We start from the raw sequence: 15,000 nt of genomic DNA, 5'->3' as shown, positions 1-15,000 counted from the left end.
CTGTAAATAGCTTTTGAATATGTATTCTTTTCTTATGATCATCATTGTTCATTACAAACTGTGTCATGTGTTTGAGTGAATGGAAAAGTGTTCAAGGGAAACAGTTGTTATATCTTCAGTGTGTGTTTCACAACAAATGAGCTTTTTAAATATGTATGATGTTAATTTAACTAGAGGAGCACACAGAGACATTTGAAATGGTGGGGTCTCTCTTTCTCATCCTCTCTCTTTCCCCCTCTCTCTACCTCCTTAATCCTTCTGTTTTGTTCATCACCCACTCCCTTGCTCTCTCTTTCTCTCTCCCTTTCTCTCTCTCTCTCTCTCTCTCTTTATCTCTCTCTCTTTATCTCTCCCCTCTCTCTCTTTCTCTCTCCCTCTCTCTCTCTCCCTCTCTCTCTCTCTCTCTCTCCCTTTCTCTCTCTCTCCTTAGCCTTGCTGCCTTGCCTGTTCTGTTCCTTTGCCTCGACTGCTACGTTTTGGCCTTGAACAAATACACACATCTGAGCCTACATACATCAATGCATACTGGGGCACACAAACACACACACACACACATTCACACTTGCAGCCATACCTACACACACACACACACACACAAACACACACACACACACACACACACAGACATACATACAAACGTACACTTTTGTGTGCCCGCAAACGTGCTAATACACACACCCATACACATATGCAGATACACTCACATGTGACCACCCCTATATGCATGCCTAAACCCACATCCAGATGTACATTTTTGTAATTGCTTGTTTAATGTTACCGTCTCGGCTTCAAATCATCGCTGAAAATGTACTGTATATACTCTGCCAGTTCTCGCATGGGAGTGTGTGCTTGTGTGTGATTGTGTGAGTGCGCGAGTGAATGCGTGAGTGCAGGTGTGTGTCTATGCCTGTGTCTATGCGTGTGGGTGTGTATGTGTGTGTGTGTGTGTGTGTGTTTTCACTGCCTCATTCTTTGAGACATAAACAACCACACACACACACACTCTTCTGGTGTGGATGTCAGATGCGGTTGTTAATAATTAATAGACTGCAGAGGTGAATCAGTGTTAATATGATCGTGAAGATTGCATCTGCCTCCCCCATTTACATTGAACCACCCCCAGCAATGCAAGTTTTCTTCACAGCAGCACATTTTTGTGAAGCATAAATGTTTGCATTAAATGAATACATTGTATCGACTGTTTGAAATGTATTCATTCTGCATTTAAGTGCACCCCCAAAGCACGTCTCCCAAAGAGAGATGAGGCAAGGGAATGGAGAGAGGTGTGAGAGACTGTCGGAGGTTTTTAGGGATTTTATGAAAGGCATGATCAAGAGGCAATTGTTGCCGTGTGTGAATAAAGGATGTAAATGAAAGCTTCTGACTCTCATTTGCCTTGTGTGCACACAACGTCACAGCACACTAGCACAAACACACACACACACACCTACTCACACACACACACACACACACACACACACACACACACACACACACACACTCAGTCACACACAAACACACTCACACACGTTGACCTGCATATGTATACTTATGTTTACATTTAGACATTGGTACGTCTCTTTCACACACATATCTCATTCACCAACTGCCACTCACACACATAACTCTCCCTGTTCCATAATATCCACTGTACTTCGGAACCATTTTTAAATATAGCTGAATAATACATTCTTTATTCTAAATAACTAAATTATTTCTCAACTGAAATAGTCAGTTCATAAATATCTATATCTGTCCAGCACATTTGTGGGCGCTCTTTCTATCATACCTGCACAGGCTGTTGCACAGATTAATTATGCATGACCTTCCTAGGTTAATCAGTGTTAATCTCATAGTGAGGGATGCATTTGTCCGTTTTGGCTCTCTCTGAAAAGCATGGGAGCACATGTCTACATAATTGCCCTCTATGTTGGAACAACTGTTATCACAAGTTATCTGGGCCACACATGCAGCTATTTACCCTCTGAAAAACAACTGCATTTGTATGTTGTGTGCAGACAGTGAAAAATGGTCACTCTCTCTTGCACAGAAAGAAAGACAGAGTCACACACACACACACACACACACACACACACACACTAAAGTGAAGAAACCGGAGCTACGTGGGATTAAAGAAGCACATCCTCAGGAGGGACTGCAGTCAGACCAATCAAGATTATCCCCTCATCTTGGATGAGACGTCCTCCTCCACGCCAGCTGGAGCCGGAGCCAGAGTCTGAGCTGAGGGAACTCATCCAAGGAACAGCCCCGGTGCTCTCACCTAACTAAGATCTCCTCTGTTTCAAGATCATTATTTCAGTAAAAATAGTAGATGTTAATATCATCTAATAGTATATTTTAGACCTTTACATCAAACCTGTTCTGCGAGCTCCATGTTTTTATGTCAGCATGTCAGTGACAGTTTGACAGCCGTTTGTTGTCACCAAGGTAGCCCATGCAAAGTCTTCATATCACTAACTCAAAGCAGCAAGTCTCTCTCAAACCCCACTGTCCGTCACCGTGACAACTAGACACGGGAGGGTCAGGAACCAGGGAAACAGAAGGCACCCCAGCAATCTGCAATAGGAACGGACGTGTGGGCATGAAAAAAACTGACATGATACCCACACAGGCTTCTTGGCACTGTGCCATTTCTGATGCTTCGGGGGAAAGTTAGCTGAGTGAAACGTGCACCAGGGACCCGGCATGAAACCGCAGCCAAACAACCACAGAGAAAGGTTCAACAGCCGCACAAAAAGTATATACGTATTTTTGTAGTGGGAGGAATAGCATTAACTGGCATAATTCCCAACTGTCCTCTTTAACCTCAAACAGAAGTTGGGGCAGAGTGAAAACTGCTAAGAGGCCCACAGTGCCACAGATGGGAAGTTGCCAGGAGGCCCCCGAATCTGACTAGAGATGCACATGGTGGTGGTGAAGGAAGCTAAGAGTGGGTGTTGTGTCAGACATGAATTGAGTGCTTCCATTATTAAGTATCATCTTACTCTGTGATCCATGCCTCTGGTTATGTACTCTGTCTTTGTCTGAGTAAGAGCACACATCTGAGGGCTGACTCATTAGCATTCAAATGGCTTATGTGAGAATTCAGGTTCTCTTGTAGCGTTTTAACTCCTTCCTCCTCTGAGATAGCCTCCTTCCTGCTACATATAACCCCTGTTTCACCTCTTGTCCTCTGCCCCCCCCTTAACGCAAACCCTCACCCTAAACCTCCCCCAGAGGACCCGCTACCCCACAGGTGAATCCCACATTGTCCCCCCCTTCCTGCCGAACCTTAGGACTACACCATTCTCACCACTCCCCTGTATTCTCCCACCTGACTGAAATGGTATGAATACCAACACCTTACTGTCAGGTAGCCCATTCTCTGAGCAACTCGCTTAGAGGGTGTGTCCATAACATTCTAACAGTCTTGATTGGAGGCTGGTATGTGGTCCGTGTGTTTGTGTGTGTGAGATATAGAGAGATACAGAGAGAGAGAAAGAGAAAGAGACCGAAAGAGAGAGAGAGATAGAGAGAGAGAGAGAGAAGGATAGAGAAAGGGATAGAGAGAGTGAGAGTGTAATACTTTTTATGGAGCATTAATGTAATGAACAGATTAACCCCCCCCCATAGGTTCACACTTAATTTGGGAGATGCTCTTACCTTCCATTTGATCCATTGTAAAATACAGTGTCTGTGTTTATAACTTCACCCCACCTCTGTGAACTGTGAACTCTGTGAGAATGAGAGTGGCTCATGGTTGGGTACGACTCTTGCTTTGCACTGCCTGTGAACTGGCAGAGGTAAGAGGTTCAGGGAGGGGGGCGGTGGAGGAGGAGGAGTGGTGGAGGAGGAGGAGGGGAATAGTAGTAGGGTGGTGGTGGTGGTGGAGGGGAACAGTAGTAGGTAGGGTGGTGGATTCCAGTAGTTTAGGCTGATGAGGCGGTGGCCTCAGTGGAGGACTTGATCCCGCTCTCCTGGGTCAGATCCTGGTCAATAGGATTGCATTTGAGAAAATGGGCTAATGATATCAGGTCTTTCCTGCAGTCAGGGGTAAAGAGAGGTTAGGTAAAGAGCATGGAGGTATTACTGGGTTCATCTTCCTCTGTGTGCATGTTAGTGTATGTGTGTGTGAGAGAGAGAGAGAGAGAGAGAGATAGAGAAATGAAAATGAACCTGCGAGATCCTGTCCCGACCTCCAGGATCTCTTTCCAGTATTGCAGTATTGAAGATGTGCACTGTGTGTGAGGGGATGCTCTTCCCATTTAGAGACAGGCAATGACAACCAGTTGGACAAGAGTGTGAACGTGTACCAAGATGTCCTGACAGTTACTCAACTGGTGTTTATGGTAACAAATATGACTCATGCCAAAACATCCTGTGTGATCATGGTATAGTCACTATAGTGAGTGAATGAATATCTGTCAGAATTTGAGTGTGTGCTCAAATAGTGTAGGTGTGTGTTTGTGTGTGTGTGTGCATATGTGCGTGCATGTGTGCGTAGGTGTGTGTGTGTGTGTGTGTGTGTGTGTGTGTCTGTGGGTGGGTGTGTGTGTGTGTGTGTGTCTGTGGGTGTGTGTGTGTGTGCGTGTGTGTGTGTGTGTGTATGTGCGTGCGTGTGTGCGTAGGTGTGTGCGTAAAGCGATCCTGTCACTATGAATAATGGAATGTGCTGAGGGCAACTCCTTTCCCCGGCTTTCTCCCTGGGTCACATGATGCGGTGGCAGTAATTTTTCATGAGCCCCCTCCTCCTCCCGTCGTTGTCCGTCCCCAGGACCCAGGGGAGAGGAGGCGCCGTCGGCCGCGTCTGCCGCGTCTGGGCCCTGCCTCCGCCCGAGGAGACGGCCCTCCCAGAGTTGGAGGCCAGACGCGTCACCCTATACCTCGCAGACGGCGAGGAAACACTTAAACCGCACACACACACACAGATGGATGAATAAAAGATGCCCACAAAAGAGAAAAAAGTGCCCAGTTTGGAGGAAACCGAAGAGCCAGGTGACGATATGAAAGAGAAGGAGGCGAAGACGAAAGGAAAGAGCAAGACAGTCACCTACACCTCGGAGGACGGAGAGACAGACAGGGGCACGAGCCACTCCTCGGAGAAAGCAGCGGAGAAGAAGAAGAAAAAGAAAAAGGGCGAGGGTGAGGAAAAGAAGAAAAAAGCGAAGAAAAAGAAAAAAGAAGAGGAGGAGGAGGAGGATGATGAAGGGGAAGACGTAGTGATTGAGAATGAGGAGAACAACAACAATGAGCCCAAGCGAAAAGAAAAGAAGAAGGACAGAAGTGCCAAGCAGGACGATGATGAGGGGAACGAGGGAGTGAAAGAAGAGAAAAAGAGAAAGAAGAAAAGCTCAGAGACTGAGGAAAAAGAAGGGGGGGAGAAAATGGCCACGAAGGAAAAAAAGAAAAAAAAGAAGAAGGCCTCGGAGGATGAGCCCGCCGAGGAGCAGGAGGAAGAGGAGGAGGAGGGGGGGAAGAAGAAGAAGAAGGGCAAGAAAGGGAAGAAGGGATCAGACAGCGATGAGGACAAGAAGGGGAAGAAGGGGAAAAAAAACAAAGTGAAACTACCAGATTATGCGGAAACCTTCCCGAATGAGCTGCTCAACTACCAAACGGAGTCCTCGGACGACTACGAGGATGAGTTCTACCGCAAGAAAGGTAAGATGATGTGGAGAGCAACGTAGTGAGATTGATGCCTGAATAACTTCTCTCAGAGGTCTGACTAGATTGTGTTTGAGGGTGCCTTTGGCTTTGTGTTTACGGCAACAATTAACCAAAACCTCACCTTACTAAAAAACAGACCCCTTTTTGAATCACTTGCCAGGAAATCCCAGTCAAAGTTTCTACTGCTCACAGCAATGCAGTCTGTGCTGATTTCGATTGGCCCACGACCTCTTGGTGACTATGATTGGCTAAGAACGACAAGCCCCTCTCAGATTGAGGTTAAAATACAAAAATGATATGAAACAGAGAATATTAGTGATGAGATATCTAGAGGGTCCATATTCTCATTATTCTGACTGTTAGATCTGCATTTTAGGCTTGATGTGAGTTGTGGATCAGCTTTACCAAGAGTGTCTGCCATTTTGGAATCTGTTAATTTCCGCCTTTGCCCTGACACAAGTAAAATGCCATACAGCACTAAGCATATATAATCCTGTGTTAGATTTTTGTCACATTAATTAGTATATAGGTTATAAAGAATTGTTTGTATTGAAGAGTTGTGTTAGTAGTGTTTAGTTGCGTAATGAGATGCTGGATTCATTCCACCTGATTAACTCTATCCAACCGGACAAACATACTTAGTGCTCTGCTCTATTTCGACCAAGTTAAGCCAGGAGAAGAATGGTCAATTCTGGAGGAAAGGTGATATGCTATAAAGTTACAGCTCATTTGTCTCCAAGTTCAGGCCGCTCAGTGTAATTCCCTTCAACGTGGATTGGGTGTAGTTTGAATGAACTCTATAATTGAGTGAGTGTAATCCCACAGTAAATTGCACTCTACAGAGCATGCACTCCTAGAGCAAGACAGAGGAAACCCAACCCCCACTAAAACACATGTAAGGAGTCTATTCACCATTCTGGGGGCTTACAATAGTCAACCTTCAACAGAAAACCTGTCGTCTAACATGGGAGCTGAATATCTGTGTCCTTCATCTCGGGTGATAGTTTTAGGGTACAGGGTTTTGGCAAAATAGTAAGCGCTGATTTGATGACTAGCTTTAGCTAAATGTTCAGTGCCTTCGACTGAAAGTTTTGCAAAGATACAGCTCATTTGTCTCCAAGTTCAGGCCGCTCAGTGTAATTCCCTTCAACGTGGATTGGGCGTAGTTTGAATTAACTCTATAATTGAGTGTAATCCCACAGTGAATTGCACTCTACAGAGTTAAAGATTTAAGTCTTGACAGAGGTTTCGGTGTTTTTTTCTTGTGTCAAATTCTAATTGCTAGATGAAATCTATTTAGCATAAGAGCTAGCTCTTTGACACCATCTTACTAGCAAAAGGCTGTCTGATTCATGTTATCAGGTGCAGGTTCATGTTTTCTCTCTCATCATTTAGTTGTTTAAGGAGCTGAAACCGCTGACTCATGTTCTCTGACTAGCACAGTCTTTCTCTCTGTGCTGAAACTGCTGATTCATGCTCTCTGATTGGCTCTGTCTTTCTCTCTGTGCCTAGTGTATGAGGTGTCCACAGTGACAGGTGATGTAAAAGGAGCAGGGACTGATGCTAATGTGTTTGTCACCCTCTTTGGTGAATATGGCGTCACTCCCAAAGTTCACCTGGCATGCAAGTAAGTTTGTCTTTCAAACGTGCACCCATACATATTAATGAATTAACAGTTTCGTAGCCTTTTGTAGCCTGCTTTAGCCAATGGGTTCAAATGGACGTCTATATGCATTGATTGATGTATGTAATAGTGTGCATTAGGATGTTGTTTTGCTATTTGGAAGATAAATAGGTCAAGTGTAAGTTCACCCCCCATCTCTGAGCCTAACTAAAGATGGGCATGGGGGTGAGGCGGGGCAGGGAGGGACAGACATTTTGCTCCTTTAGAATGGATGTAGGGAAGAGCGGGGGTTGGTTGGCACACAGTTCTAACATTAAGACGATTGCCTGCTTGACCTGAACGTGTCCATTCTGTCAAAACATCTGAAGGTCACTGGCCACTATCTATTGAGGTGAGGACAACTTTTTCATTTTACAGTGTCAAAACAAACAAACAAACTAAAAGGTTCCTGCACTAAAAGCATTTAAGAACTATGTTAGAGCTAAAGATCATATTTATATATATTTCAGTTGATAGAAATAGGAGTCAGCTTTATTTTGATGAAATGTGAAAGTCTGTGATGAGCTAGCTGGATTACATCGCTTTAGTACGAAGGTTTGTCCTAATGTGTGTGGGGTTGGGTGGCAACTTGATTTTGGGGTTAGAGAGAATTAAAGATCATAACTACGATTCAGTGATCAAATCAGTTATTTGGTTAAAAGATGATGGATGTTGAATTGAATGTTTATGTTTTCAGGTTCTTGTTTGAATTGCTCAAGTTATTTATATTAGTTACTTCATTCTTTGTAGCCGTTTAAATGTACGTCAACACACCCTGTGCTGGGGCTGGTTAGCAACAGTGGATAAAATGTAATCTTGACATCTTGTTTTCATGACTTCAATCAAAAGTCCATTATTCAAATTCTAAAAAAAGATTCTGACAAATAAAGATACCTATTTCAGCTTTATTTTATTTAGTATGACTCCAGCAAGTTCACTTTCACGGAAAAGGTCCAAAACCCCATACTTTAGAGTTGGTTCTGTACATTTTCTACTGGACTTTTTAGCAACTGCTGGGGACCGGTTCAAGTGATTGTACAACATGGCTGATCTTCACGAGGCTATTCCACAACACAGTAAAAAAAAACGACCTGGGTACAGTTCACTTTGACCACGTACATTAAAAATACTTCTAAAGTGTTTTAAGGGAACCAATCCATATCACAAGCTGACTCTGGACAAACCCAGCCTCAATCAGGCTCAGATGCGTATTACAGTCAGCTGCTATGTGAGGAGGAGGACTGGCTCATGAGTCTTTGTTTTTCTATACATGTTTTGAAGTGTATTCCCAGGCTCAGTTGAAATGTAATGTGATAAATAGTTCTACTCCCTCAGAAAGGTGCCTGGTAAACCATGGTAACCCATCTGGTGCGACTCCTTACACTGCATTTCCCCCCTAAGATGACATTCCCCTGACATAGAGGTCTGCCGCAAATCAAGGAGACAAATCCCAAGTCCCTATTCGCTCATGCTTTTTTCGTTTTTACCTGATGGAAAGGAAACTGAATGTAATCATTGCTTGCTAACTCTTTTCTTGAACACCAGAAGTCAGACATAATCATGTCATAAAACACATTGTGGCAGATCACACTGCCTGTCATATAATGTTTGATGCGTTGACAGCTTGTAAACATAAGCTGTCACGGTATTCCAAATTCTGAGAGCTGTCAGTGTATCTGCCATGCGATGTTTATGGTCACGTTATGACACTCTTCAAATATATGATTTATTTGGTGGCTTTTTATGCCTTTAATTGATAGTACAGTTAAGAGTGTGACAGGAAATGAGTGGGGAGTGGACAGGAGAAATGACATGAGGCCGTATTTGAACCTGTGTCCTCCATGAGCGTCAAGCGTGGCTGTCCTTGATTTGGTCGGGGCTAATGCTTGCGCCACAGTGCCCCCCACGTTATGACACTCTTAAAACAGGATTCTTCATCAGGAACAAAATCACAATCACTTTTGGTCTCCTTAATAAAGATGAAGAAAACAGAGGCACGTTAAGAAAGATAAATTGACGTTGAATGGGATACGCCAGTTAACTTAAAGAAGCTGACAGGGCTTGCCAGTGGTGTAGTGGTCCCTGGAGAAGTGGGTATACTCTTAATTCTTTTAAGCAGCCCATACAGCACAGGATAAACGCCCTGTTTTGAGAAATGGGTATACGCAATGCTGACTGAAAAATAAGTGGGTTTAGTCCGTAAACCTGCATATACCCTGGACTACACCACTGGGCCTTGCACATAAAACATGAAAATATGTTATATCAGCATATGGGATGATGGACGTCTAGTAGTGAGGCATCTGAAGCACCATAAAGGCATTCCACTGGTGGCTGTATGTTTGTGGGCTATTTCTCTCCCTGCTGCTGCGGCTGATGGACTCCTCCACAGCTAGTTTTTTATTCTTGTGTTGTGTGGGGGCCATACATAAGAGAGAGAAGTGTCAATCAAGAGCCATGAATATTCATGAGACAAGCTCACACCAACGCACACCTGTCCAAAGAGGCCAGGCAGAATTCATCCCACAGAATAAGACTGAGACATGGATCGCTATACTGAAACTTAATACAGTCTGTTTGGAGCAAACTGATGCATCGGAGAGATACTTGAAAGCTGAAAGATGAATACCAAAGAGCGTTGCACACGCACACACACACAAACACACACACACACACACACACACAGACACTCGCATACACACTCCACTGATTGTCACTGGAACGAATACTCTGGCATTACAATGGTTGCCTTGGTGATGCTAATCTTTGATTTCTATCCCCCCCCCCCCTAACCTTGCCCTCTCCCCTCCAGCTGTGAAAAGAGGTACCCAACTCAAGTGTTACACACACACACACACACACAAACACAAACATACACACACACAAACACACACACAAACATTCATGGACGGACGTATGCATGGATACACATTTACATACAAACACACACACACACACACACACACACACACACACACACACACACACACACACACACACACACTCAAATACACTCAAACATACTCACTGAAACACTATCATACACACACTCACACAGACACGCACGCAAATTCTGAGACACTCTTCGTGTCTCCCTGTCTTCTGAGTATGACACTGTATGAGAGGAAAGCCACATTTAACCATGGCATTGCTTCCATAGGCACAAATGTATGTATGCAACCACACACACACACACACACACACACACACACGCACACTAATTCAAAATACAACATGACAAGCAAAACATTAAGCATGCCATTGGTAAATGCTGGGCTACGTTCTTCCATACAGTCATATGCTGGACAGCCACTCCATAAGAAGGATCAAATGTCACATGACATGATTAGCCCTTCACAAAAGAGCGTCATGTGATGTTGCCATATGATACCTTACACCCAGACGCAGTTTGTATTCAGGGTCATAGAATGGAGTCAATCACAATGATGAGGTAAACCATTATGATTTTATTGGATTACAGCCAGTGTCAATCATCTGAGATAAGATTCAGATGAAAAAAACTGACTGAATCACACTGCAGGATTCAATCAACCATACTGACTCAACCCTGAATCAACTAAATGTAAAACAGTTACAGATGGAGTCAAACGGATCTGAATCTTCTCAGATTAGAAAAAAAAGGCTGTCCTGTGTGGAATCATCTCATGTGTTGCATCATGACGGAAAAGTCGCAATGACTTGGGGTCCTGGAGGGGACGGGACGGAGAAGCGGTCAGAATGCAACGTTTTGGAAATGGGATGGAATGTGACGGAATCTGTCGGAATTGCATTCATTTCCAAAGTTTGCTGGTTGGTCAACTGATTTGTTTTGAAAAATGCATCGGAATGTATGTTTGATTCTGTGTACGTGTGTATCATTAAATGCTTATTTATATGAATGCTTGTTTGGATTTATATGAAAGCTTTTTGCCTTAGAGATGCCTTTGTATAGCTTGGGAACCAGACTCACTACAGCTCTATGGACCAAATATACAGGATGCAAGAACACACACATACAAACAGAAAAGACACGCACAATCACAAATAAACCGAAAAGACACACACACACACACACACACACACACATATGAACAGAAAAGACACGCACACTCACATATAAACCGAAAAGACACACACACACACACACACACACACACATATGAACAGAAAAGACACGGACACTCACATATAAACCGAAAAGACACACACACACACACACAGAAAAGACACCCACACACACACATATAAACAGAAAAGACATGCACGCACACACACACCCCTTCACTAAAATATGCATGCAAACAGATGGATTAGTTGGCTAGGAGATGGTCCCATGATACTGCCTGATATCATGTCTTTATATAGAACCAGACCAGACTGGGATATAAACATGATCTCCGGCTCAGTCTCTCATTTGGTTTTTGTATCTTCCCTGCAGAACTAGAACGGCATTCGAGAAAAATAAAACAGATGTATTCCGAATAAAGACACACAATGTGGGGGTTATACAGAAACTAAGGTACTCTCTCTCTCTCTCTCTCTATCTCTCTCTCACACATTCACACACACACACACACACACACAGTCAGGCACAAAATGTTCAGACACAAAAAGTTTTTTTTTCTGTACATGCTTATTCCAAGAATCAATTTCGTGTGCTTAAAAAAATCAGTTTTACATATATGCATTTGTGTGTTTGTGCGTACATGTGTGTGTGTATGTGTGTGTGTGTGTGTGTGTGGGTGTGTGTGTTTGTTTGTGTGTGTGTGTGTGTGTGTGTGTGTGAGTAAATGTGTGTGTGTGTATGTCTGTGTGTGCAAGTGCGTAAATTTGTGTGTGTGTGTGTGTGCATGTTCGTAAATGTGTGTGTGTGTGTGTGTGGGTGCAAGTGCGTTACTGTGTGTGTGCGTGTGCATGTGCGTAAATGTGTGTGTGTGTGTGTCAGAATCGAGCATGATGACACAGGTATGAACGCTGGCTGGTTTCTGGACCGAGTGATCCTGACGGACTTGAGCAGACCTCACCTGCGCCTGTTCTTCGCCTGTAGTAAGTGGCTGAGCAAGGATGACGGAGATTACCTGATCTACAGGGATCTGCTGGGCACTTTCAACCCTATGGATGTGCCCAAACGTATGTCACAACTTGACAGCATTCACACTTGTGCATTCACTACACATTCAACCCTATGGATGTGCCCAAACGTATGTCCCAACTTGACAGCATTCACACTTGTGCATTCACTACACATTCAACTCTATGAATGTGCCCAAACGTATGTCCCAACTGTACAGCATTCACACTTGTGCATTCACTACACCTTCAACCCTAAGGATGTGACCAAACCTATGTCAAAACTTTCACACTTGTGCATTCACTCTACACTTTCACTTTCATTCCCTACAGTACATATGCCTTGCTTGGCCTTGCCATGCTACTATATTACATATAGGGCTGTCAACGTTAACACGTTTATCTATGCGATTAATGTGGCCGCGATTAACGCGATCAAATATTTAAACGCAATTAACGCAACTTAAAAAATGGCTTTATTTGGATAAGACATGAATATATGACAGGAAGCGAGGTGGAGAAGAGGTGGGGAGAGGATTGGGAAATTACATCAGGCCAGACTTGAATCTGTCCCCTCGGGCAATGTAGCCCGTAAGTAGGGGGCTTGGCCTACCACTTTATTGGAGCGATGAGGGTCAGGTGGGGCTTGAAAAGCCCCCTTTTTTCAGAGTGGGGAATGACAGAAAAAGTTTGGGAACCACTGCGGTAGTTGAAGATGGAGAGAGAGAAAAAATACAATCAAAGAACAGTGTCTAAAATACACGCTGTGTGAAGTGATTACTCGTTTATTTATAAAATGTAGTCTTAAGAAGAAAAACAAACTTTTAATTGCGATTAATCAGGAATAATTAGTAAATTTTTTGTATTATATTATATCATATTATTATTATATTACATTATTATATTAAATATGTACTGTATGTATGTATGTATTTATGTATAGGTATCATGTTTCCAGACATTTCTATATTTCCCATGTTTTCAACCTCAGACACGTTCTTTATAAGTTCCACTTATTGCTCTATACACTTAACACTCATTCAAACCACTCGTTGCTTTCATACCGAACTAGAAACACTCTACTGTATGTGTCGACGTCTGAACACAACTACATATTCACACCAACAACAGCCTTAAATATTGTATCCTGGACAATGTTTTTGATAGAATTGGTAAACTAAAAATAATGCAAAAGTAAAAAGCGAAAAAAGCAAAAGAAGCAACTAGCAAGTGTAATTTCTCACCTTAGTTCCTACTGCAGATCTTGAAGGAGGATGGAAATTGTATAGGCTAATTGTTCCTGGGATAAGTTTACCTCTCTTCCCATCTTCTCCACTCACATGTTTGGCCACGTACACACTCTGTACCTCATCACATACACACTCTGTACCTCAACACAAAAGCTCTGTTAATCCCTGTGGTTGCAAATTACAGCAACATCTACGTGCAGCCACTCAATGTGATTTGACATACACTCTATGTACTTGCACGTTGATGTACACAGCGTATATATTTTAAATTGTTTTATATGTGGCTGACTCATTTATTTCTGGTTGTTTCTTCTTTGTATTCACTGTCAAAAGAGTAAATTAAGTCTGAACTTTCTCTGGACTATACCTTTTGACTCATGAAATCTCTCGTCCAATCAGAAACAGCTAAATTACGCGATAGAACCCAATTGTTTTATAATTCTCTCTGCACAATGTCACTATTATGCTGAGATAAATTATTTGCTAGAAATAACAAACGGTGTTCAGACTTCCTCCGTCTACAGTTTACTGTCGGAGAGTGTATCTTCTGGTTTTACTCTGTTGCCTTTGTGTAGACATATCCATGTGTGTACATATCCTAATGTGCTTTGTGTGCACTTCTGTTTATACTTTGCAGTGAACAAATATTTGGTTAGTGTGTTTACGGCAGACGTCAAGGGCAGCGGAACAGATGCCGATGTGTTCCTCAACATCTTTGGAGAGAAAGGAGACACAGGTATGGGTTTGTATTGTGTGTATGTGTGTATGTGTGTGTGTGTGTGTATGTGTGTGTGTGTGTGTGTGTGTGTGTGTGTGTGTGTGTGTGTGTGTGTGTGTGTGTGTGTGTGTGCGTGTGTGTGTGTGCGTGTGTATGTGTGTATATATGTATGTATGTATGTATGTATGTATGTATGTATGTATATATGTATTTATGTATGTATGTATGTATGTATGTATGTATGTATGTATGTATGTATGTATGTATGTATGTTTGTATGTATGTATGTATGTGTGTATGTATTCATATTAGTGTCTGTGTATATGTTTAGGTGAACGTAGGCTGGACAGTAAGGATAAAGATAACTTTGAACGGGCAGCTGAAGACAAGTTTGTCATTGAGGCTCCAAATCTGGGCCGTATGAAGAAGATTACAATTGGACATAACAACAAGGGGGGGTCAGCAGATTGGTGCCTTGATAAGGTACACACACACACACACACACACAGACAAACACACACACACACACATAAACACACACAGACATGTGCAGAGAGAGACAGGCAGAGAAAAGCTGTAAACATCAGAGAAGGGAGACTAGAATAACATATGTACAAATAAACAATAACAAATGT

The 15,000-nt window shown here is 42.9% G+C and overlaps 1 protein-coding gene across 1 annotated transcript in view; it reads left to right on the top strand.

Moving 5' to 3' along the window:
* Nucleotides 1–4,943: 4,943 nt before the first annotated feature.
* loxhd1a (lipoxygenase homology PLAT domains 1a) overlaps nucleotides 4,944–15,000 on the top strand; it is a gene marked incomplete at both ends in the record, with an annotated part of 37,269 nt that continues 27,212 nt past the window's right edge. The window contains 7 exons of the mRNA XM_080842599.1: nucleotides 4,944–5,142; nucleotides 5,185–5,658; nucleotides 7,177–7,291; nucleotides 11,766–11,846; nucleotides 12,273–12,457; nucleotides 14,285–14,383; nucleotides 14,697–14,848. Of these exons, the coding sequence (XP_080698725.1) occupies nucleotides 4,944–5,142; nucleotides 5,185–5,658; nucleotides 7,177–7,291; nucleotides 11,766–11,846; nucleotides 12,273–12,457; nucleotides 14,285–14,383; nucleotides 14,697–14,848 (1,305 nt within the window). The remainder of the gene's footprint in view (nucleotides 5,143–5,184; nucleotides 5,659–7,176; nucleotides 7,292–11,765; nucleotides 11,847–12,272; nucleotides 12,458–14,284; nucleotides 14,384–14,696; nucleotides 14,849–15,000) is intronic.

Source organism: Sprattus sprattus, assembly GCF_963457725.1.
Source record: "Sprattus sprattus genome assembly, chromosome: 7".
NCBI lineage: Eukaryota > Metazoa > Chordata > Actinopteri > Clupeiformes > Clupeidae > Sprattus > Sprattus sprattus.
Note: the sequence above shows the minus strand (reverse complement) of the source record. Positions and strands in the feature narration are given on the sequence as shown.